The sequence below is a fragment of the Carcharhinus amblyrhynchos genome, chromosome 20 (genome assembly GCF_965287045.1).
Source record: "Carcharhinus amblyrhynchos chromosome 20, sCarAmb.v2.hapA, whole genome shotgun sequence".
NCBI classification, from domain to species: Eukaryota; Metazoa; Chordata; class Chondrichthyes; order Carcharhiniformes; family Carcharhinidae; genus Carcharhinus; species Carcharhinus amblyrhynchos.
In genome coordinates, this window is record NC_137343.1 from 46,821,623 (window position 1) to 46,846,923 (window position 25,301).

Here is a 25,301-nt window from a genome sequence, read left to right on the forward strand (position 1 = left end):
CTCAAGTTCCACATGTACCACACCTCATGACCAACTTCAATCTCGCAACTCCTGCCTACACTATCCTTATCTGTTTCATTGCAAGACAAACTCAACCACAACAAGCAAGAGTAGGCGCAGCCAGTTGGAGTCATTCCGCAGCTCCAAGGGAGACTTCTCGGACCCCGCCATTGAAACTGAACCACAGCTATCACTGGTGGGGGGGATTAGTAGCAGCAGTTTAGCTAGTGAGCAGGCCTATGCTTCAGCGATGCCATTAGCATCTCAATGATGGTTGCCATTGTGAGTGATGTTGTGTCGATGGTCTCGGCTCGCTGGTACAGATTATTGATGTTCAGTTGATGAACTGTGAGATGTCCTGAAGGGAATGAATGAAGCAGAGAAGAGAATGCTGTCAACAGGGCAGTTTCCTCAGTGGGTCATCAATCCTCGGAAAACCTGCTGCATGGTATGTCGGATATCTGGATGGACTTGGAGAGATGGGTCCGGAGAAGGAGTATCCATGCAGCTGGCCTCTCGTGAGGTGCTGGGGATGAACTCCTGGCTGAATTTGAGAACTGGCTGTCATGTTTCCAATTTCAAGGCTGGGCGTTTCAAGTTTGATGAAGCTACTATATCCAGTTTGAGGCTTGGGGTCAATTACTAACAAAATACTGACAATAAATGAAATGACCTTAGATTTGACGTACAAGCTAACAGGGGAATGGTCTACATAAAGACACATATAAACATGTAGAGGTCTGATGTCAAGAAGAATTTAGATATAGCACTTGGGGCTAAAGGAATCAAGGGATATGGGGGAAAGGGGGGGAAATCAGGATATTGAATTCAATGATCAACCATGATCAAAATGAATGGTGGAGCAGATTCAAAGGGCTGAATGGCCTCCTCTTGCTTCTAATTTTGATGTTAAACACAGTAAGAAATTTAACTAAGTATGAGATCTGAACAAGTGTTTCTAATTTAAACATGTATTTTGTATCTTTAAAAATGTATTTTAGCTGTATTTTTAAGAAATCTGTATACTTTAGCCAAAAGCAGGTTACCGCAAAACCTAATGGGATAAGAGGCATAGTGAGACGAATCACATTCTTTCAGATAATGGAACTATAGAATTTGCAAGTTCTTATCAACAGCCGTTTAGTGCAGTACAGTCTTCTCAGCCCCTTCACGAATAGAGTAGTTCATACTGTCCAGATAAGACAGGTCTTCTTTATGTAAAGGTTGTTCACATTAACCAGATAAGGTAGGTCTTTTCAGACACAAGAATGTATATCTTTCTGGCCCGGCCACTGATGTAAACAAGAGGTGATGGGAACAGTAACTTTGACCTTTGTAGCCAAGCGTCAGGAGGGAGGAAGCATCTGGATTTTACGGACCAGTGGAATCCCATGAGGTCAGAGGGTAAACTGCAATTGACTGAAGCATATGACAGGTATTAACAATGACTGATTTCTATTGAAAATGACCTTTTCATAACTAACAAAAAGTGGGAAATGTAAACTTGAGAAATGTATAATTGAGCTCTCTGGTGCACTATAACTTCAGAGTGGTATGGGAATGCTCAAGGCCTTTTCTCATAGGGAGGCATTGTACTGATGAGTACTCATTCTCCCATAAATCACTGGTTAATGAAGATACATTTTAACCAGGACACTAGCTTTCATGAGTCTTTGTGTTGGCTGGAGTCTTTGGCAATACCTAGCCTCCAGAGAACTCTGTAGTACCTTCAATAAAAACATTCTTAACAAAAATTAATTAAGAAATCAACTAGGATATACCAATGTAAGTAGGAAATGGTCCAGTTTAGTTTTCTTAATTTCATTATGTTATTTCAAATAAAGTTATCTAGGTGTATAACTAGATGCTCCTTATTAAAAATGTTTTTAATAGTAAGACCAGTATTAATAAAACTCCAGAGTGAAACTTCATACAGTTGTATGTGATCCAATCTGTTAGATTATGATCTCAATTTGTCACGTCCTACGAGGTATGATACCAGATTGATCTGTGAAGAGGAGACTGACCCTTATGTCTTAATTCATTATATCAAACTTCATTTGACACACAGCAGAAATTTTTAAAGGTGTGAATTTATTTGGAGTGTAAACTGCTGCCCTAGTTTTTTGGATTTATTGGATATGTTACAGGGGATGTTTTGCAAGTGGTGAGCTCATGTTTTCAACAAATTATGCTTAAGTTTTCTTTGTTCACATGTCTTTCCTGTCTCCAAGAATATGTTAATTTATATTCAAACAATAGAATTATAGAATCCCTAAAGTGCAGAAGGAGGAGACCATTTAGCCTATTGAGCCTGTACTGACAACAATCCCACCCAGGTTCTATCCCCATAACCCCATATATTTACCTTGCTAATTCCCCTGACACTAATTTAGCATAGCCAATCAACCTAACCTATGCATCTTTGGAGTACGGGAGGAAACTGAGGCACCCAGAGGAAACCCACACAGTCATGGGGAGAACATGCAAACTCCACACACACAGTCACCCAAGGCCAGAATTAAACCCAAGTCCCTGGTGCTGTGAGGCAGCAGTGCTAACCAATGTGCCACTCACTGTAATCTGCTTTACAGATTTAACCCAGTAGTTCAGTAAACATGTGTCAGCTATTTCCTCTTACAACAAAATAGTTTCATTTTTAAAGCATCTTTCATGACCACTGTATGTCCTAAAATAAAGGTAGGGAGGAGCAGGAGGCACCAGAGGGAGGATGAGGGATGGGGCACCAAGATGAGCAGGTGCCCCAGGTCAGTCAGTGAAGTTGTTTTGAAGTGACACATCCTTGTTGTAACGTAGAAGACATGGCAGTTAAATTGGACTGGGCAAAATTCCACATAATTAAGGGTTAAACATCACTCAGAACACTGGGGAGAATAATACCAGGAGATATTTCACCTCCACTTGAGCGGCAGCCAGACCCTTATTTCAATGTTTTCTTTGAAAAACAGTACTCTGACATTGCAGCATTCTCTCAGTATTACACTGGAGTGTTAGCCTAGACAGTGCACATATATCTCTGGACTGGAGAACGTTGAGCATTGATGTATCTCCATTTGAGTTTACTTTAGTATTCTGTGTATAACTTAGCTGTTGATTTACCTGGTGATCAACTGCTGATCACCACTGAACTTGCACTAATTGGGGTAGATTTTGACTTTGTGAGATAATGGAAAACTGTGATAATGAATGTATATTTGTTTTTCATCACTCTTGGTTCTTATTTTCATTGACTTAAATCAGGAGAGCTGCATAATGGTCTGCTGATTCACTATAACTGTTTTCCACTCTCACACATTGACAAAATCTAATTCATTGCATCATAGTCACTAATGCTTTGGTGTTGCAACACTGCATATGAAGGATAATGAATGCTCGGCTCAATGCTAGTGCCATCAAGCTGTGAACATAACTAATGTCGATGCTTGTAGAGATAGATATGTGTCTCACAGTAAACATTTGTAGATTTTTCAGACTTGGAGGGTCCTGCCACTGGGAGGATAATGCCGTTGCTACTGGGCTGTGCTGCATCCACCCCAGGTCTCCCGTTTCTGTGGCCTCGTGGAGTCCGTGGACCACGTCTATGTTTCATGTTATAGATTGCACACCCTTTTTGATTTTCTCAAACACCTTTTATTGATGTTTTGTTTGCACTTCAGTCCCACGCTCCTGATCTATGGACACTGGAAACTGACCCGAGTGGTGAAGTCCCAGGTTTCAACCTCCCATGAAAAGTCTGGAGAACCTTCAACTGCTTGAGGATGGGCCAAGGAAGATGTGGCCACTTGCGCCACAAGTGGGACATGAGGGATGGCTCAATTTGTGACTGTAGCTATCCATGTCAGACCATTATCGATATATTGAACGTTTGTTCTGAGGGATCCATTTCTGGTGGCATCAATGACATTTGCACTGCATCAGCTGAAGCCGTTAAAGGATTGTTAACCTTAATATCAAACAATAACTGTTTCCCCAGGCATATGAATAAAAAAAAATCCCTGATTATCAAGTCACATCTTGACATACCCTTCTCTCAAACACAACGAATTTACACACTGCAGTCACAGGAGAAAATTCAACATCATGAGCAAAACCTTCTCAAAATAGCCAAGGGATACAATTTTTTGATTTTTTTAAGTGTTGTCTATGGTGGGAAAAGTGGAGGGCAGCCTACCACCTGCATGGCTGGATTTTCCTGCTACATTTTTAACACAGGAAAGAAAATTGAAGTGGCGGGTTCCACAACTTCATTCTCCTGGGGTGGGCTTTGCATGATGCCCCTGGCACTGGCAGTGCCCAGCATGACTTTCCTCCCCCTGGGGCTGTACTTAACTGTGCATTCCCAGCAGGTTCTGTCTGCCAGATTCCGTTTGTAAAACCTGTTGTAAACCTCACTGATATAATATCACGCCATGGTGGGTGGGGAAGGTCAATTCTTCCTGTGGGAGGAATGATACAGCGGGGATACCTGCTAAGAGTATTTAAATATATGCCAATGGGGGTTACTAATCTTTTGTGGCGGGAACCCCATGATATTCTTGGTGGGGGCAGTGCAATCTCAATGGGAAATCCTGCTGCTGGATTGTCCACCCCCTCCATGATTTCTGATCTTGAAAACGAGGGTGGAAAATCCCCCCAGATGATAATTTAAACAAACAAAAGACCAGTATTATATTCATAGGCTCACAAAGAATTTCATATCATTTTATAAGCTACTAAAGATTTACCATTGTAATTTCTGATAGTTTCTCAATCCTTTGATCATGAATTATCTTTACATACTATTTCCTACCATACAATTGTTAGTTATCATTTGTTGAACTTTCAGTAATTATTTGATAATGGTTAACCCATGAAGTGCATTTGTATTTAAAAAGGATAACAGAAATTACTTTTTGTAAAGTGCAATAAAATGTTGAAATCTCAACTGAAAGCTGCTTTCTGGTTCAGCGGCATTTTTCATGGCCCTTCAGACCCCTATGCAGCACCAATGGTTACTTGCCTAGCATCCATTACGTACAGAACTCATTCATAAGCCATTCGTAACAACAGGAAGCCTCTGAAATAGACCTTTAAAATATTGAACGTCTTATAAACTCATCAAACTGTCATTCAAGCATATATTCTTTCAAACTATAGTGAAATAAATTCTTGTTTCCATTGAAAAATAACTTAAAGCCAGTTACAACATCCATTCAAAATACATTTGGATCCTAATACTATAACCTCAAAAACTATCAACCAAGCTCTCAGTCCCTTCACATCTGTGCAAATAACTCATAGCAATGCTCAGTCCATTTGTGGATTTTGAAACTCAACCAAGTATTCAGAATGGTCACAAGCTGTGCCAACAAACCATTACAGCTGAATCAAATGGATCCTTTAAAAATTTAAGAAATAGATCATTAGATTTTTTTTCAAAGTGACTGTAAATGGTTTGTCAATCAACAGAGTCCAGGGCCAGATGAGCTTTACTTTTTCAAAGCTTCTGTGGTCTGGACTTTTAAATCATCCTTCATTCATGACACGAGGGTTCCTGAGTACACTTTTCAATAATTTTGAATGTAAAAGGGCACTTCCTGCAATAGCAAAAGCATTTTAATGCGTCTCAACATTTACATAATGCTGGTCAATGGAATGGTCAGCTTATCTATTCAGGACAGAGTCCTATGATCAAACTGCATTAAAACACATTTAACTGAAAGACAGCATCTAATAACATCATTTGAAGTTGTCAAGACTGTCAAATTTTATCTTTCAGAGGTCTTCCCCCAAGGTTCATGAATTGTCGGACATGGTGGAGTTCTCACAGACTTCCAAATCCCTCCTGTTACAACTAAAATCTAATTTCCCCAAGGCCTTTATAATGGGACACCAGCCCCATAGAATGTGTGTGAGGGTCAGAACCTGTGCCATTTTCCGCCAAGCAAAGGATGGTATGGGTTGGAATGAAGGGATAGGTTTTAAATTCTGGGCCTGCAGGCATCATTCTGCCAAGTACTGACTCTTATCCAGGAATGTTCAGGAGGGAAAAATCTGGCTCTTCGTCTTCCATTCATAAGCAATATATTCCTTATTTTTTTCTTTACAATGTACACAACTTCAACGCAGTGCTTTTGAAAACTGTTTCATTCAGTTGTACTTTTAAATAATATCAGCTACCCGAGTCCAACAGCTTCAAGAATGCAGGTTTGAAAAAATGTGTAACACTTGCAAACAAAATTTAATGACATTAATTCGAAATTGCTTCCTCTGCTCTTTGAGAGGAGGCATCAACTAAAACATCCATTAGATTCTCATTCATTATAATCCCACACCATCATTTCAAGATGTTCTTGTTCCCAAACTTATTTCTTTCTACTTGGTTCTGTATATGATGCCAACATATGCTTTTCTTTGAAAAGAGAAAAACGTTACAATGTTAACATGCTATCTCAACATCATTTTGTCTCAGTATGGAAGCAGTTGGAGGCAGGAGAAGCTAAAATCAGGGTGATATTTATAAATGTCTAGGTTGTGGTACTGGACTAACAACTTAGAGATTGAGTTCAGAGTGTACCATAGTAAGTTGTGAAAGTGAATTTAATAAATTGGTGGCATGGTGACACAATGGTTAGCAATGTTGCTTCACAGGTCCAAGGATCCAGGTTTGATTCTGGCCTTGGGTGACTGTGTAGGGTTTGCATGTTCTCTTTGTGAGTTTCCTCCAGGTGCTCCAGCTTCCTCCCACAGATCAAAGATGTGCAGGTTAGTTGGAATGGCCATACTAAATTACCCCTTAGTGTCCAAAATATGTGTGTAGGTTAGGTGGATTAGCCATGGTAAATGTGCAGGGTTACAGGGATAGGGTGGGAGAGATGGGGTGGGGTGTGGATAAAATGCTCTTTTGGAGAGTTGGCACAGACTTGATGGGCTGAATGGCCTCTTTCTGCACTGTTGGGATTCTATCTTGTTATTTGTGTACTTGCACCAGAAAACAAATGTTCATCAAAGGTGCAGATTGCAGTAAAAATCTAAGTTTCGGTTTACAAATATCCTTCTGGGAAGGGGACATGCCCCCCCCACCCCCTTTAGGTAGTTGTGCCTACATATGACTCCGTGCCATATCATGTAGTTGGCCACAGAGCATTTAGATTAAATGTTGCCTCAACAGAGTTCATTTCAGGAGCAATATGTTGATTGCTGAACTTGGAACATGGTGGGTTCAGAATTCATTGGCTTTGTGGGTGAACTGTAGGGTGAGTCATGTTTACTATTGCTGTAAAACTCACTACAACTCTAAACTTGCTTACCTGGTATTCATCCTCCCATAGGGGGACATCACTACCAAGCTGGCAATACTAAATGCTTCTCTTTTTGACTTCACATGCAGTTATTTGGTCAGAGGTATGTCACTTGCTTGTGATAATTTAATCTAGTTTGGACTCTAAATAAGCGAGATTTATCACTTTAACTGCCAACAGAGCTGAGATCTAACATTTAATTCCAATCATAAGTATTTTTTACTAAAGCAGCAATTATGATGATCACTATAATTCCTGAAATTTAAATGACAGAAATTATCACTATTTGAACACTTTGCAAAAACTGAATCACCATCAGTTCATTTACACTTAAAAATAACTCACAAAAGCAAAATCTCAAAGGTAAGATAATACACAGCGTAGGGATTAATTTGACTGTTCAAAGTGAATCCCGATTATTCAAGTTACTTCTGACAAACTCTTAAAATAGTACTGAGCTTAATTCTCCGATCTTGATTGCACTGCTACCGCTGCCAATAAGGTTGGACAATTTAGCACTTAGCCAAAACTCTATTCACTGGAGCAGGACTGGAGAATCCCAGCACGGGTAAGGTCAGAGAATTCAAGTCGCTATCTCCGGTGAGCAGATAGCTGAGTTATAAGGAGGCTTTAATTTGAAGTTCAAGCAATCTCTTTGAAGCAATCGAGCAACCAAAATGTCCAGTCTTTACACTTCTGAAGGTAACAAGATAATGGATGATACCTGCTGGATTCCACATTTAAACAGCCCAACAAGTAATCAGCAATTAATGTCTTTGTCTTGTGTGTCATTTTAATTATGCATGTCCATAAAAGGGATTCATTTTAGATCTGCTAATTCAAACATATTGCTGGACACTATTTTGTTCTTAGCTCGAGTCTTACGGTTTCTAATGTTTTGATTTGATTTATTATTGTCACGTTTTAGTATTCATTGAAAAGTATTGCTTCTTTCACGTTATACAGACAAAGCAAACCGTACTTAGAGAAGGAAAGGAGAGGGTGAAGAATCTAGTGTTACAGTCATAGCTAGGGTGCAGAGAAAGATCAACTTAATATGAAGTAGGTCCATTCAAAAGTCTGATGGCAGCAGGGAAGAAGCTGTTCTTGAGTCAGTTAGTACATGACCTCAGACTTTTGTATCTTTTTCTGAAAGGTGGAAGAAGTATGTCCAGGGTGTGTGGTGGGGTCCTTGATTATGCTGGTTGCTTCTCTGAGGCAGCAGGAAGTGTAAACAGAGTCAATGGATGGGAGGCTGGTTTGTGTGATGGACTGGGCTTTGTTCACAGCCTTTTGTAGTTTCTTGTGGTCTTGGACAGAGCAGGAAGAGAAACTACTCCTCTCAAAAGATTGTGAATCTGTGGAATTTGCTACCCCAAAGTGAGGTGGATACTGGGACAGTGAGTAAATTCAAAGAGGAGTTAGACAGATTTTTAACTGAGAAGAAGGCAGGAAAATGGGAATGAGGAGCATATCAGCCATGATCAAATGACAGAGCGGACTTGATGGGTTGAATGCCTAATCCTGCTCCTTTATCTTATGAACTTATGAAGAAGCTATATAAAGCTGTGATATAACCAGAAAGAAAGCTTTTCATGGTGCATCTGTAAAAGTTGGTGAGTGTTTTGGTGGATATGCCAAATTTCCTTAACGTCCTGAGAAAGTAGAGGTGTTGGTCGGTTTTCTTAACATTAACATTTAGGGTCCAGGACAGGTTGTTGATGATCTGGACACCTAAAAACTTGAAGCTCTCAACCATTTCCACTTCATCCCTATTGATGGAGACACGGGCACATTCTCCAATACACTTCCTGAAGTCGATGACTATCTCCTTCCTGTTGCTGACATTGAGAGAGATTATTGTTGTCATACCACTTCATCAGATTCTCTGTCTCTTTCCTGTCCTCTGTCTCATCATTGTTTGAGATCCAACCCATGATGTCATCAGCAAACCTGAAAATTGAGTTGGAGGGGTATTTGGCCACGCAGTCATAGATATGTAAGGAGTATAGTAAAGGGCTGAGGGTTTCTGAAAGGGGAGGTGTACTGTGAGGTGCTCTGTGGCTGCAAGAAATGGTGGGTATCATTTGAAAACTGAATCTGTCCTGTGTTCTGTTAATCAATATCTGAACATGGGAAGAGAGCGGGCATCAAGGCAAGTTGGAAGTATTCCATCATGTCCCTGACTTGAACCTTGTATGTAGTGGACAGGCTTTAGGGAGTTAGGAGGTGAATTACTCACCACAGGATTCTTAGCCTTCGACCTGATCTTGTAGCTGGTCCATTTCAGTTTCTGGTCAATAGGAGCCCCGGGGGATTCAGCAATGGTAATGCCTTTGAATGCCAAGAAAGATGTTTTGATTCTCTCCTGTTGGAGATGGCAAATGCCTGGCACCTGAATGGCGCTCATGTTACTTGTTACTTATCAATTGAGCTTGAATGTTGACCGGGTCTTGCTGCATTTGGACGTGACTAGTGTAATCATCACCAAACTTCCCTGCTTCTGTCCTTATAATTAAGGGAAGGTCATGGAAATTCATCAGCTTTCCGTCTCCTATATTTCTCCAATAATTCTCTACTGATGTAATTACCTCAAGTCCCTTACTTTTATTAGCTCTTTCATTACCCTCCATTTCTGGGATGTAATTTGAGTCTTCCTCTGTGAAAACAGAAACTTAACTGGATTTTATGGGTCACCCATGGGCAGTAAAGCACACAGGTGGACTTAGAAAATAGGGTGCTATATAATTGAAGATGCCTGAGCAGGCATCCCGCCACAATTTTAAGAGCAGTAGGTTAGACCTCCATCCAAGGTGCAGGTCATGACCCTGACAGTGAAAGGGGATGGTCTCCTTGTTGGACCGCTGGTACCTATCAGATAGTTGGTGCCAATCAGTGTGTGCACCCTTCCCTTCTGCCCTCTCCAATATGTCCATCACCTGCTCCACTCACTGGGAGGGGCAAGATTCTCACCCCATCATCATTAAAAGCCTATTAATCAAATAATTGAAGTGGGGTAAGGCAATCATTTCGAGATGGACTCACCCCGAACATTTATACTGAGGTGCAGCATACTCTCCAGAGCACTTTTGACACATGTTGACCCAGAATCAAAGTTCAATGAGATTTTCCTTCCTCCTAAGTTCAGCAGGCTAGAACAGATGCTGTATAAATAATTCACTTTTCCAGTAGAGTTGACTTCACATGCTGATAGGCACATGGAGGTCTTATAAGTTACGGTATAGAAGTTCCAATAAACATTGTGTAGATGGGACCAGGTATTCAATATAGACCTACTCTGTGATGCTGCTAATTAGCTGGTTAAAATGGAAGACTGAGATTTTACAGTACAACAAAGCAATATTACTGGTTCCACAAGGTAGAGGTCCCTATCACATGACTCTCACCTCTACACATTGTCTTTCACAAGGGAAATGTATTCTTCATCTGGGTTCCTAAAATGGTTAAATCTTCGAACTATTAAGAATTGAAAGGAAAGTTGTAAGGCCCTTTTTTTAAACCTTTTTTTCACTTTTTGGAGTTTATTTTTAAACATTGCATTTACAATTTAGTTTTCATCAACAGACCTTTGTATGGTGTGACAGCAACGCAAATTATCAATATGTAGAGTCCTCATCCTCATTGTGTTATCTGGATAAACGCACACAAATGCAATTATGGAACATTCCTTATGCCTTTTGCCCAAACAGCCTTTTTCAAACGAGTATCAATGTGGACATCTGGAGTTCCCATCTCCTTCACCGCAAATTTATGGATCTCCTATGGGGAGCGCCTCTAAAATCCACACCATGGATGCGCTTGTGCATATTTATTGTGTATTTCCTTGTAACCACCTCGTTAATGGCAGAACAGCCCTTCTTTTTCTCTCCACCTTTCTCAGCGGGAGCCATCTCACTGGGCTGTTTCATTGAGAGTTGAGAGAAGAATTGAGTCTAGATGAAGTAGAAAAATTGAAACTGTTTCCATTGGTGGGGAAAAAGATACAAAAGTCTGAGGTCACGTACCAACTGACTCAAGAACAGCTTCTTCCCTGCTGCTGTCAGACTTTTGAATGGACTTACCTTGCATTAAGTTGATCTTTCACTACACCCAAGCTATGACTGTCACACTACATTCTGCACTCTCTCGTTTCCTTCCCTATGAACAGCATGCTTTGTCTATAGTTTTCATTGTATGTTAATGCATGTGAGAATAATAAATCAAATCAAAAGTCACCAATTACTTGATAAAAATCTGAATGGCAATATGAGGAAACACCTTTCTGGAAATGGTTAGGATCCAGAATGCACAGTTTTAGTTTGTGGATGCAGATCAATCAGGGCTTTCAAGTGGGATTGGATAAGTAGCTGAAGAGAAATATCTACAAAGCTATGGACAAAGGTTGGAAAAATGGGACAAGCTAAGTTGCTCTTACAGAGAACTGGCCCAAATGTGAGACTAAAGGGCCTTCTTATGTATCATAACAACTCAATGATTCTAGTTTCCCTTAGTATCTTTCAGCCTAGCTGTCTGGTCCACCTTAGTCAACTCTCCTATCATGCCCATATAATTGGCATTTAAGATCTTTTGTTTTGGACTTAAATACGGCTCCCTCAAACTTAATATGGAATTGAGTTGTATAATGACCATTTTTTTTACCCAGAGCGCTTTTTATTGTGAGAATGATCCATGCTTCATTATACAAACTTATATCTAAAGAGTTTTGTCCCTCATTGGATCCAATGTATTGTATTTTATTCCAGAAAGCCAGCTGGTAGAGGGTAATACTTGGCACAATCCTTACTCAGTCTTATTTTTATTTACAGAATGAAACATTACAAACATAAAGCCTCCGCCTCAACCAAATCAGTTTAATCAGAGTCTCTTCATATGTGTTCAAACTAAACTCCAATTAACGTGACCCACTTGCATATAATCCATAGAATCCCTAAAGCGTAGACAGAGGCCAGTTGCACCAGACAGTCCGAATGAGGAGCCATTCATAAAACATTTCACAAACTCCCCAATCAGTCTACCTTTGCCAGTTTGATTTTTCTAGTCTAAATGAAGATTAAAGTCGCTCATGATTATTATATTGCCTTTGTTACAAGCTCCAATTATTTCTTGCTTCAGGTTCTGTCAAACAATATAACTATTGTTAGGGGGCCTATAAACCCAACACCTTCTGAAGCTTGTCATCTCTAATCTCCACGCATATCAATTCCAGTTCCTGATATTCTGAGCTAAAATCCTTTGTTACTAATGCCCTTATGTCATCCTTTATTGTCAGAGCTCCTTTCCATTCAAAATCGTTACATAATTAATATATGTAGTAATCTACTCAACTCCAGCAGCAATAAAGAAAATAAGAATTTGAATATATTTACATTTACACATCTATTTGGTCATTTATCTGCCTCATGGCTAATTTTGACCCCTCACCTTAGCTTATGAAAAACTTGTCTGTTGGTCTTTTTTGTAATATGCAGTATCATAAAGAACTCAATAGAGTATTAAGTTACTGCCATTTTTACTGCCTTATCAATGGCTATTAGGAGTATCATAGTGTCATTAAGGAAAGATAAGTCAGAATTTATCAGGAGTTATGGATGGCATATGAGATTTAAAATAAGCAAATGTAGAATGACATTTATGCCAATTTCAAGAAGAACTTAAATTGTGGGAAGTGTCACATTTACAATGATATTAGTGTAATACTCAGATTAGATGAGACAGACCGCCACCTGGTAACATTTTGTTATTGCACTGTGACTGTTGCTAACAATGTAGATGACATCTGGCAGATTTGTTCACTAAGTCAGCAATTTTCTTTGTAGGGAATCTCGGGCAAGTATTGACATACACTCAGGCACCTGCTGTGTCACCTCCTGAAAGATTGTCAACTAATCAAATAATGGTATCGTTGAAGGAAATGTTTTCCATAAACTAATAGACTAAAGTCCATCTGTGTTGGAAAATACAGAAAACTATTGAATGCATTATTCTGAAACATTTTATTTGAATTGTGTAGTGGGCAGCATGCCAGCTCAGAAACCATTTAGGATCAACGTGTAGGATAGACATAATTTATCCTACCTTGTACCAGGGACTTGCCTGTATATTCCCTCTCTCCTTGATGACCCAATTAGTCACTGAAGTACAGCAAAAAATAACAAAGGTATTTCCACTGCTTTCCTCTCTCAGTGACAATATCGAGTTGTGATTTCAACCTCGATCTCAATCCATCTTGCTCTCTTTCCTCAGTGTTCATTGCTCTCCAATCCTTCCTTAATTTCTCCTTCCGTAAACTTCCCCACCCATCCGTACAACCCCCTCTTTGACCATACAATTTCATGTGGTCTCAACTTCCATCTTGTTACTCACAGATAAGGCCACCCTTCCTTGTATCACTATTGTTGCATGGATTTTTGTTTAAAAGAAAGCTATTTCTAATTTTTCTTTACCTGGCTGGATTTAAAAAAATAACCAAAATCCTATTAAGACATTGGAGGACAGGTATCCAGATACAATATACAAGCTTTCATTCCACCAAGTAGAATAAAAAGGGACAGATATTCAAACCCCCTAGGGAGCATGAAAGACCCCAGGCAGGATTTTATGGCCTCGCCCGGGCAACACTGGAAGTTCCCGCTTGAGGTCTACAGAGATTTCCATTGCCGGACTCTCGCCTGCTCTCATTCTATGGTGGGTGAGGTGGTAGAATTTCGGCGCCCATCTCCTATTTATTACACTATCCTGAAACTTTTCAAATATTTCAGAGGTAAGATATCAAAATGCAATTACTGTGCTAAAAACAATGGCTGCTGCAGACATGGATTAATCTAATGCTTCTGAAATATTCAGCCAGCAGAATAATGTTGTCCAAATCAGACAGCAGAATGCTATACTGAAAACAAGCTGAAGCTGTTTGCCCTCTCTATCTATCTCCTTCTCAAAATAACTATCCTGAAAAGAGAAATCTATTAAAAACCGAGATATTTTGGAAATAAAATGTGAAAATCTGCTCCATAGAACAAAACCGGGGAAGACAAATGAACAAAACAGCAACAACAATGAATCACCGCATCAAAACTAGCCCAAAGTACAGCTAACCCATATATTCCCATTTTATCATTGTCACAAACTACAAAAGATCTTTAAACTAATCCTCTTAATTCTACCATTGGTACTTGTGCGTGAGCGTGTGTGTGTGGGTGGGCAGAGAATATCTGTGACAAATGGTGCTTGTGACTATTTAAGTTTATTTAAATTATTTTCCAAACTTACCTTGTTCTTCATTTAAACTCAGTATGTCGAACCAATTCTTTATCATTTGAAATCATAAATAGTGGGACTCTTGCAGCATTGGCAAAACACAGCTTCTCTAAATTCACAAAAAAAAAGTCTGTGGTGGCCAGAACTGGAGTGGCAGAAAAAAGTAGTCGTTTCATCCCTTCTCACTTGGCTGTAATACTACTTATTGAAGTTCCGCTTCCCTCTCCTAAACCTAATTCCTTCTGTGTGTACGAACCTGCTCAGTTGTCAAAATTGTTCACTGTTCCAGGACCATCCAATAATGTAAAAATAACCACTGGCTTCTTTTTTCTACTACAAGATGTCTTCTTAAACCTATCTACCCTGTCTCCTCCACTCTTTCCTCCAATAACAAGTGCAAGGAGCTCTTGAATTACTTTGTCACTGAGTGAGTCCATCTGGTTAGCTCTCCCTGCTGCTTTCCTCCAGCCCCCTAGCCGACTTCCTGCAAGAGTCCACTCCCCCACCCTGCTAACCCTGCAGCCATGAACTCACATTTTTCCCTAGTTTCTTTCATATCTCCTCTCATGCCCTCCCTGAATTCATCTTGTCCTTGACAATGATATACTACCTAGACCATACTTCTTCTAAAACGGTAACCAGTCAAATTCCCTTCCCAGCTCTGAAGTTAGCTGGATCTTTAAAAAGGTTCTTTCTCTTTTAAATCTGTCATCAACTTTCTCAAAACACAACCCCTGTTCTCTACGTCATGATAAACTACCTTTCACCATTCTTTTCGTCTCCAAAGCCCTTTAACATGTTGTCACCTCCCACATCTCTATTCAACTCAAGAGCAGCTTCTTCCCTGCTGCCATCAGACTTTTGAATGGACCTCCCTTGCATGAAGCTGATCTTTCTCTACACCCCAGCTAATACTGTAACACTCCATTCTGCACTCTCTCCTTTCCTTCTCTATGAACAGTCTGCTTTGTCGGTACAGCGCGCAAGAAACAATACTTTTCACTGTATGTTAATACATGTGACAATAATACATCAAATCTATCATATCTGCCTGCACCTGGCAGTCTGTTCCAGACACTCATCACTCTCTGTGTTAAAAAACTTACTCCTCACTTCACAGGACATGGAATCCATACAGGAGGCCATTTGGCCTATCGAGTCTGCACCCACCCTGCAACAGAGCATCTTATCCACGTTTGCCAAACTTCCTGGAAACATTACATGTCTCTCCTTTTGATCTAGTACAGGCTTGTCTAACCACCTCACCTGGGGGCTTACATTTCCAAAATGTTTCTCACTTGAGGGGACGACAAGCAAATTTTTGAAAGATTAAGTTCGGCACAGCATTACACATCAATTTTCTTCTCTCTGAGACTGCCTCCAATCACTCACTAACTCAGATGATGTGCAGCCTGCTTCCACTGCCTCATGCCCCACTCTAGATGCCTCCCCCCACCCCACTCACCTTAAGTGCAATGCCCTTGAGTGCGAGACACTTCAACTCTGAGGGAGGGGGGGGAAAAAGTTCCTTTTTTTGGCTGCAAGCCCACTTTGTTTTGATGATGCCCTTTGTGTCGGGCACTGGGACGTTTTCCCTACGTTTGAATTAGGCGGGCAAAGTGGGGCTTTGTCGTTGGCCACCTGGCGACAGGCGCGCCGGCAGACGTAGGCCTCGGCCGTTGCTATAGCGACAGAGTCAAGCCGCGAGCCCAGCTTTCAAACGTTCGGCGGAGAAACGCCTGAGCAGCGCGCGCTCGACCGACCGCCTCAATTTGCTTCCCCCCCCGCCCCCCCCAACCTCGTCGCTGCTCGTTAAAATTTAGCGGCGACGGCATGGCTCACACGAGAATTTCCGCCAAACTGCCTCCCCACATCGACCCGACCAAAGCGCCCGTCGCCTTCGGGGACCGGGCTTTGCCCAAGCTGAAGCGGGAGCTGGCGGATCCCGACCTCCTGACCCGGCAGCGGGCGCTCATGGCTCTGTGCGACCTGTTGCACGACCCCGAGTTAGCTTACACGGCGGTGGAGATCGGTAAGTGAAGACCAGCCTCCCCGTTTCAGCACCAAACTGTTCACCGTACCTGCACAGCGCACTCAACAAAAAGGGGAGGATGTCAACTTCTGGGAATCCAAACTAACTTCACATATCCCCTCACCCACACCACTTATTCAGGTGCTCAATAAACCCGAGGGGTGAGAATGCATTTTGCCAAAATGCTGCTACTTATTGTCAAACTGCAAAGTTTTTGCAGTTTATTTATTCATGTCACAAGTAGACTTACATTAATTAACAGTAAGGAGTCTCACAACAAGTCCAACAAGTTTATCTGGAATCACCAGCTTTCGGAACGCTGGTCCTTCATTAAGTGAGTGGCCACTTTAACCTGGTGGTGTGAGACCTTTTCACTGTGCCTGCCCCAGTCCAATGCCGGCATCTCCACATCATTAATTAACATTGCAGTGAAGTTACTGTGAAAATCCCCACACTCTAGCACCTACTCAGGTACTCTGACGAAGAATTTAGCGTGGCTAATGCACCTAATCAACACGATTTTCCGAGAAAACCAGAGCGCCTGGACGAAACCCACGCAGACACAGGGAGATCATGCAGACTCTGCACATACACTGACCCAAACCAGGATTCAAACCCAGGTCCTGGTGCTATGAGGTAACAGTGCAAGCCACTGTGCCACCCCTCAGTTATCCATTCTAGATGTAGATTTACCAAATTAAGATTGGCAGTGGGTACATGAAAGAAAACAAACAAAAAATATGAGGTTAGCTCTCAAAATTCTGCGCATCTCTATTTACCCAAAACCAAGTCCTGGGTGGGGGCAATTTTCTTCCAAAGCTAAAACATATTATTCTCTGGTGCCTTGTCCTTTTCAGTAAGCCCCTTCCATTGACTCCCACCAACTCCATCAATATTCCTGGTTACCAAAGAAGCAGATGTCATATTGGACTCAAAAAGTTAGTTCTGTTTTCTCTCCACAGGTGCTGCCAGACTTGTTCAGTTTTTCCAGGACTTTTTGTTTTCTTTTCTTGGTTATCCTCTTAGGCTGAAACCCAATATATACACACATTCTGTTGGAACCTGAGCCAAACTTTTTACTCAACATCCAGTTTGTCACCTTTGTATTATTGTAAACATCCCCAGCTAGATATTCCCTCATTATCTTCAGAACTGGTTTTTCCAGCTCATTTTGGCTTCCTCCAATGGAAAATCCAGCTGTTTTGGAATTTTGTAACTTGTTATTCTTCTGCACATTACTTAGTGCACCTGCCCTTCCACTAATTGCTTTGCGCCCCATTGATGGTTTGTTTCTAGTTTTCAAATCCCACTTTGAACTTGCTTTATCAGACTACTGAGAACCAGCAATGTAAATTAAATGAAGAACAGTCTGTCCATGAAACTATCATCAATTCATCTCTGTTGCATCTCTTCATTTCCATAACTTTTAATATAAAAGTTGGGCGGAGTGGGAGGGTGTGGAAATACTGCCAATATTACTTTGAGTAAAAGTTATGGTTTCTCTTCCCTGTTGGGCTATGTTTGGTAGTGTGCTGTCACTTGGACTTGCAATATTTCAATGTGACATGAGGTTCTGGTGCTGAAGTCATGCCCTAGTTCAAGTACATTCTGCTGTTTCACCTGTGGGACAAAAATTGTTTCCTTGGGCGGAACTATACAAAAATAAATTCCAAGTGCCGAACAAGTGAGAAAATGGGAGTTTCAGACTCATTTTTTGGGTGCGTTTTTTGGCACTTAATGTGCCAGCATATGATTTTCGTCAATGAGGGTGGGGAAGAGGGAGGGGGAGTCTGATGTTGCTAGGAAAGCCGCACTTGTCCAAATTTTCTAGTGCACCTAATCTGCCTCCTGAGCATGCTGTGCTAGGAGAGTATTTTTAATAAAATGAACCCATCAAACCTGACGTGTGTCTTTGGAGTGACCTTGCCCAAAGAAAGGACCTGCAACATTGCACACCCTGCCCCCAATAAACATATCCCCCACCCCACAGACATCAGGACCCTCCCCCCATAGAATTAGGGCCTACCCCCCACAAGCCAGCACCTATATCGCCACTCCCCCACTGCTGCTCATGGGCCAAAAAGTTATATTTGCTATATTATGTGTATCCTACTGTGTATAATTTTATCCATATTCCATTGCTGATCTGACTTTGCAATTTGTTAATTTTGCAATTTGTTAATTCTGCAATACTACTCTGTCCGCATGACCTATGTTCTCTGATGCTGCTAATAAGAACATAAGAAATAGGAGCAGGAGTGGGCCATCTAGCCCTTCGAGCCTGCCCCGCCATTCAATAAAATCATGGCTGATCTGAAGTGTATCAGTTCCACTTTCCTGCTTTCTCCCCATAACCCTTAATTCCCCTGTCTATCAGAAACCTATCCACCCGTGACTTAAATATATTCAGCGAGGTAGCCTCCACCACTTCAACGGGCAGAGAATTCCAGAGATTCCCCACCCTTTGAGTGAAGAAGTTCCTCCTCAACTCTGATTTAAACTGCACCCCCCCCATCTTGAGGCTGTGCCCTCTAGTACCATTGTTAGACCACAAAATGTACTATTTTTCTGGAAAAATTTCCCTCAAGGCTTATGGTCCAAAGGTTATCCCATTCTAAGGATTGTTAGCATATGTTTTGGCATTGCAGATAGTAATTATGATGCCGATAGTTTGTTGTGGATTTTCTGTAAAACCTGATGTGAATCCAGTGGATGCAAAACAGAAAAGGTTTTCTCATATTGGAGGATTCAAACTGGATGGAATACATTTTGGTCCATCTCCAGCTGGAGAAATGAAAAAGGAATTGAAGAAGGAAAAGGAAGAATGAATGAAAATGGAAAAGAGTAAGGACGCTTTAGTTTATTAGTGTCACAAGTAGGCTTACATTAACACTGCAATTAAGTTACTGTGAAAATCCCCCAGTCGCCACACTCTGGCCCCTGTTCAGGTATACTGAGAGAGAATTTAATATGGCCAATACACCTAACTAGCTCATCTTTCGGACTGTGGGAGGAAACCTGTGCAAACTCTGCACAGACAGTGACCCAAGCCAGGAATTGGAGCCGGGTCCCTGGCGCTTTGAGGCAGCAGTGTTAACCATTGCCACCATGCTGCCCTTTTCACTTCTCATGGGATATACTGCTGGAAGAAGAGATGAAACATTAGATAATTGGACCACAGGAAAAATGAAATTTCTGCATCTACCAAAGATTGTGTGTGAAGCAAGAAGAGAGTAAGTGATGTTACTGATATTGGCGCTACAGATTTATGAAAAGGCATGGGCTTAGCATGCGTACTACAACTAGGATAGCACAGAAAATGCAAAAATAATTACACAGCTTTGTGATTAATGCAAGGAAGAAATTATTTTCTGAGCTTGGACAGATAAGCAATTCGCTAAAATTTCTCTAACAGTTGATGTTTCATTGAACAAGATTGTGGACATGAAAAGTGCTGGAATAATGCCAGTAAAAAGAAGATCCACTACACTGTTGTTTTGGACATTGTTCTGCCAACAAAATACTGCTGCTGCTACTTATCCTTCGAGAAAAAAGCACCAAAGTTGAAATTTTACAGGAATTTTTGTTCACGTTTATCTGGCTGGAGAAAGTGTTATCAAAGCATCCAGATGGCCTCCTTCAAAAAAAAATCCTTAGTAGTGTGAGCAGGGCTGAACACACATGCCACAAAAAGCAAGGCTGTGGAATTGAAGATACAGCTAGCTGTGATTTCAGGCAGTCTTACTTGCCAGTTACAGCCTCTGAACTTTTTAGTAAACTTTGAGGAATGTTCTGAATGGATGGAAGCACCGAATCCTGATTTAGCACTGATGGGGACGAATTAAGTTGCCCACTCTTTTGCAGCTATGCATGTGGGTGAGAAATTTGTGGCAATGATTGACTGCACAATTTCATCAATCAAGAAATGTGCTATCAATAATGCCCTAGGGCCTAGATGGATGTGAAGATGTCATACTATTTCAAAAATATGACAGTTGACACAACCCCAGTGATGATGAATGTGACTGCAGTGGTGAAGGACTTTTTGGGTTTCTATGATTCATAAGACTTCACGCTGCATTGTCGTTTTTGTTCCATAATGGTAAATTATTAAATACTTCCATGGATTGAAATATTTTTTCCTGAATATTTATGGTGGTGTGTCGTATGATCTGGAAAATGCAGTGTATTTTTCAAGGTTTTATAAAATATTTTATCCACTTGGATTGGGCCGATGGTGGATATTTGTAATTGTGATGTAATTTTTAATGACCATGTTGTTATCAGGGACCAATAAAATTTTGCTATATAAACAGAAGCTGCCAATTTCCTGCCCTGCTTTCAATGGTATTGGTCCACACCTGTGATGACAATAATCTCTCCCTCAGTGTCACTAAAATGAAGGAGATAATCGTCAATTTCAAGAAACATAGTGGAGGACATGTCCTTGTCTACGTCAAAGGTGATGAAATGGATGGTGATGGTTGGAAGCTTCAAGTTTCGAGGTGTTCAAATGACCCAAATCTGTCCTGTCTCCTCCATGCTGATGCTATAATTAAGAAAGCCCACCAATGCCTCTACTTTCTCAGAAAGCTAAGGAAATTCGGCATGTCCATTATGACTCTCATCGGTTTTTACATATGCACCATAGATCGCATCCTTTTCAGATGCATCACAGCTTGGTATGGCTCCTGTTCTGACCAAGACCGCAAGAAACTACAAAGGGTTGTGAACGCAGCCCAGGCCATCATGCAAACCCACCTCCCATATGTTGACTCCATCAACACTTCCTGCTGCCTCAGGAAAGCAGCCAGAATAATCAAGGACCCCATGTATCCTGGACATATTCTCTTCCACCTTTCTCCATTGGGAAAAAGATACAAAAATACATACCCCCAACTGACTCAAAAACAGCTTTTTCCCTGCTGCCTTCAGACTTTTGAATTAGTCTTATCACATATTAAGCTGATCCCTCTTCTTACCTTATCGGTAACTGTAACACTACATACCCTGCAACCCCATCCTTTCCTTCTCCCCTATGTAGTCTATGAACAGTTTATTTTGTCTATATAGCAATACATTTTCCTGTATCCCAAAATGTCTGACAATAATAAATGAATTCAAACAATTCAAAATGCAGCACAATCCTTGTCAGTCACATGATTAGTTACAATTAATGACAATGCTAGAAAGTGACATAGCTAAAATAATTACATGCCCATTATCCTGCCATGAATTTGCTTAAAATTATTATTTTAAAAAGACCATGGTCATTTCTGGTCAGTAAAGGCCAGTAGAAAGTATAGATGATCTCTCAACGCAATCAGATTGTATGAATTATAGCTTCATATAAATTTGGAGGAGTTCTCTATATTTATGGATGATTGACATGGAATTGTCCTTCCAAATCATATTGCATATTGTGATGGTAATTTCCAACTACTGTATTCATACTGGATGTAGTTTTCTGATAATCTCTGAGGAATTTTATAGAATAAAAAGTCTGACAACACCAGGTTTTAGTCCAACCTATTTATTTGATAATATACTCACAAGCTTTCGGGGTTAGTCCCTTCGTCAGGTGAATGGAGAGTTCTGGCCTCAGACAGAGCATATAAAGCACAGATCAGTAATCTCTAAACTGTCTGTGCTTTATATGCTCTGTCTGAGGCCAGAACTCTCCATTCACCTGACGAAGGGACTAACCCCGAAAGCTTGTGAGTGTATTATCAAATAAATAGGTTGGACTAAAACCTGGTGTTGTCAGACTTTTTACTGTGTTTATGCCAGTCCAACGCCGGCATACCCACATCATGAATTTTATAGAGGCATAGAGGAATATAACACAGAAACAGCCCCTTCAACCCAGCCAGTTCATTGCTGACCCTGGTGCCCTGACAGCTATTTTCAGCACATGATTTTACTATTGAGCATGTTGGTGATGGGTGAGGTTCCCAAACATCAACATGTATTCAGTAAAATGTATTCATCCATTTGATGCACATTGGTATTTCTGGGTCGATTGGTTTGGGAAAAACTTTTACTACTCATGGTGGCGTGGATAACCAAAAGCCAGTAGAAAATTGTATTTCTGAAAACTTGCTTTTACAACATTTTCCCCCCTGTTTATTCTTGGATACAGGTGCAAGATAAATGAGTGGTATTTAGAGGATCTGAATCTTGAAGATGATAAACAATTTGAAAAATATAACCAATGTTCCCAGGATCAATTCCAGCTCAGGAAACAAAATGGAGATTTAAATTTGATGTACATTTAAGGCCACACTTGAATTTGGATTATTTAACACAGGTTCAAAATGCTTTTAAGTACTCAATTTGGTGCTGATATGTGTAGTTTGAAGAAATGTAATGTTATTCACGCCACCAGAAAAATCACGTAACAGATCATAAAGCAGCTTTTTGTATTTTCAGGTAATGTCGCTAAGGGTGAATTTTCCACTCTTACTACAGGTAAAGGTAAATTCACCATAGTCCCAGATGACCGTAGGTTGGCTGGTGGTGAGTTAACCTGAGATCACAACACCTCAGATGAGGACTAGGTTGAAAAGATGGGCCTTTATGAATAACTTTAGTTGGTATGGTAATTGAGTCCGTGCAGTTGGCATCACTTCGCATCGCGATCTAGCCGACTGAGCTAACTGACACGTTATGAGCCATTGTCTCATTCCAATTTGACTTGCAGTCAGGTTGGACATTAACATCTCATTAATACTAGATGGCTTGAAATTTAGGAGACCAGCTGAACTCCCGGATATAAATGGTACATTGGTACATCTCTGTGGATCTTGTCTATTTTTCTCTGAAGTGGCAGTCCAAATCCCACCATTTCCACCAGATATGTATGCAGTGTTAGCCAAACTTGCTTAAAATGGATCTGAAATCAAATAAATTTTGATTATTTCACTTGACTTTTGCTCTGTTACTAGATCTTAACTTGCAAAACGCTTTGTACTTCCAGCAGGTGTCATTTGGAACACTGGAAAAATGATTGTTTTTTTAATTCTGAATTATTCATGGCAATGTCTTATTCTATGTATCATTTTAATGCAGGAAGAGAATGTTGATGGGAAAAAGAAGAGGACTTTAGGCAATATATGAATGGTATCACAGAATCGGTAGCAACACTTCCTCCAAGATAATCCAAACATTGGTGCACCGCAAGGTTGTGTCCCTAACCCCTTACTATACTCCTTTCACACTTATGACTGTGTGTCCAAATTCTGCTCCAACTCCATTTTCAAGTTTGCTGATTTTACCACTTTAGTGGATCAGACCTCAAACATTGATGAGATAAGAACATAAGAACATAAGAAATAGGAGCAGGAGTAGGCCATCTAGCCCTTCGAGCCTGCCCCGCCATTCAATAAGATCATGGCTGATCTGTTGTGGCTCAGTTCCACTTTCCCGCCCTCTCCCCATAACCCTTAATCCCCTCTCTTATCAAAAACCCATCAACCCGCTTCTTAAAAATATTTAGCGAGGCAGCCTCCACCACTTCAACGGGCAGAGAATTCCAGAGATTCACCACCCTTTGAGTGAAGAAGTTCCTCCTCAACTCCGTTCTAAACCGCCTCCCCTTTATCTTGAGGCTGTGCCCCCTAGTCCTACTGTCTTTTTTGAGCGGGAAGAGTCTCTCCACCTCTATCCTATCCATCCCATTCATCATCTTATACGTCTCAATGAGATCTCCCCTCATTCTTCTAAACTCTAGCGAGTACAAGCCTAGTTTATTCAGCCTCTCCTCATAGCTCAACCCCCTCAACTCCGGCATCAGCCTAGTAAACCTCCTCTGCACTCCCTCCAAGGCCAAAATATCCTTGCGCAGGTGCGGCGCCCAAAACTGCACACAGTACTCCAGCTGCGGCCTCACCAATGCCCTATACAGCCGCAGCAAGACCTCCCTACTTTTATATTCAATCCCCCTCGCTATGAAGGCCAGCATCCCATTCGCCTTCCTGACCACCTGCTGCACCTGCAAGCTGGGTTTTTGCGACTCATGCACAAGGACCCCGAGGTCCCTCTGCACCGTCGCCTGCTGCAGTTTTTCGCCACGTAAGTAATAGTCCTTCCTACCATTCTTCCTACCAAAGTGGACCACCTCACACTTGCCAACATTAAATTCCATTTGCCATTTCCTGGCCCATTCGCCCAGCCTATCTAGATCCTTCTGCAGACTCTCCACACCCTCCGCACAATTTGCCTTTCCCCCAATCTTGGTGTCATCAGCAAATTTCGACACCCTGCACTCGGTTCCCTCCTCCAGATCATCTATATAAATGGTAAATAGCTGAGGCCCCAGCACCGACCCCTGGGGCACCCCACTAGTCACCAACCGCCAATCCGAATAGCACCCATTGACCCCCACTCTCTGCCTCCTATTTGACAACCAATCCTCTATCCACGCGAACACCCTACCCCCAACTCCATGTCCCCTGACCTTCTGCAATAACCTCTTGTGAGGTACCTTGTCAAACGCCTTCTGAAAATCCAGAAAGACCACATCCACCGGCTCTCCTCTATCCACTGCCCTAGACACATCCTCATAGAACTCCAGTAAATTTGTCAGACACGACTTCCCTTTAATGAAACCGTGTTGCGTCCGCCCTATCAAGCAATTCCCTTCAAGATGCCTCGCAATTTCCTGCTTAATGACGGATTCTAACATTTTACCT

The 25,301-nt window shown here is 41.2% G+C and overlaps 1 protein-coding gene and 1 pseudogene across 1 annotated transcript in view; one reads left to right on the top strand and one right to left on the bottom strand.

The window, feature by feature from the left end:
• Positions 1–224: 224 nt before the first annotated feature.
• On the bottom strand, positions 225–14,637 carry LOC145355997 (large ribosomal subunit protein eL31-like; annotated as a pseudogene).
• A 1,746-nt stretch (positions 14,638–16,383) lies between these two features.
• The window catches only part of rsph14 (radial spoke head 14 homolog), a 625,753-nt gene continuing 616,835 nt past the window's right edge, over positions 16,384–25,301 (top strand). Inside the window, exon 1 of the mRNA XM_080208528.1 lies at positions 16,384–16,608. Coding sequence (XP_080064654.1) covers positions 16,410–16,608 — 199 coding nt within the window. The 5' untranslated portion in view covers positions 16,384–16,409. The remainder of the gene's footprint in view (positions 16,609–25,301) is intronic.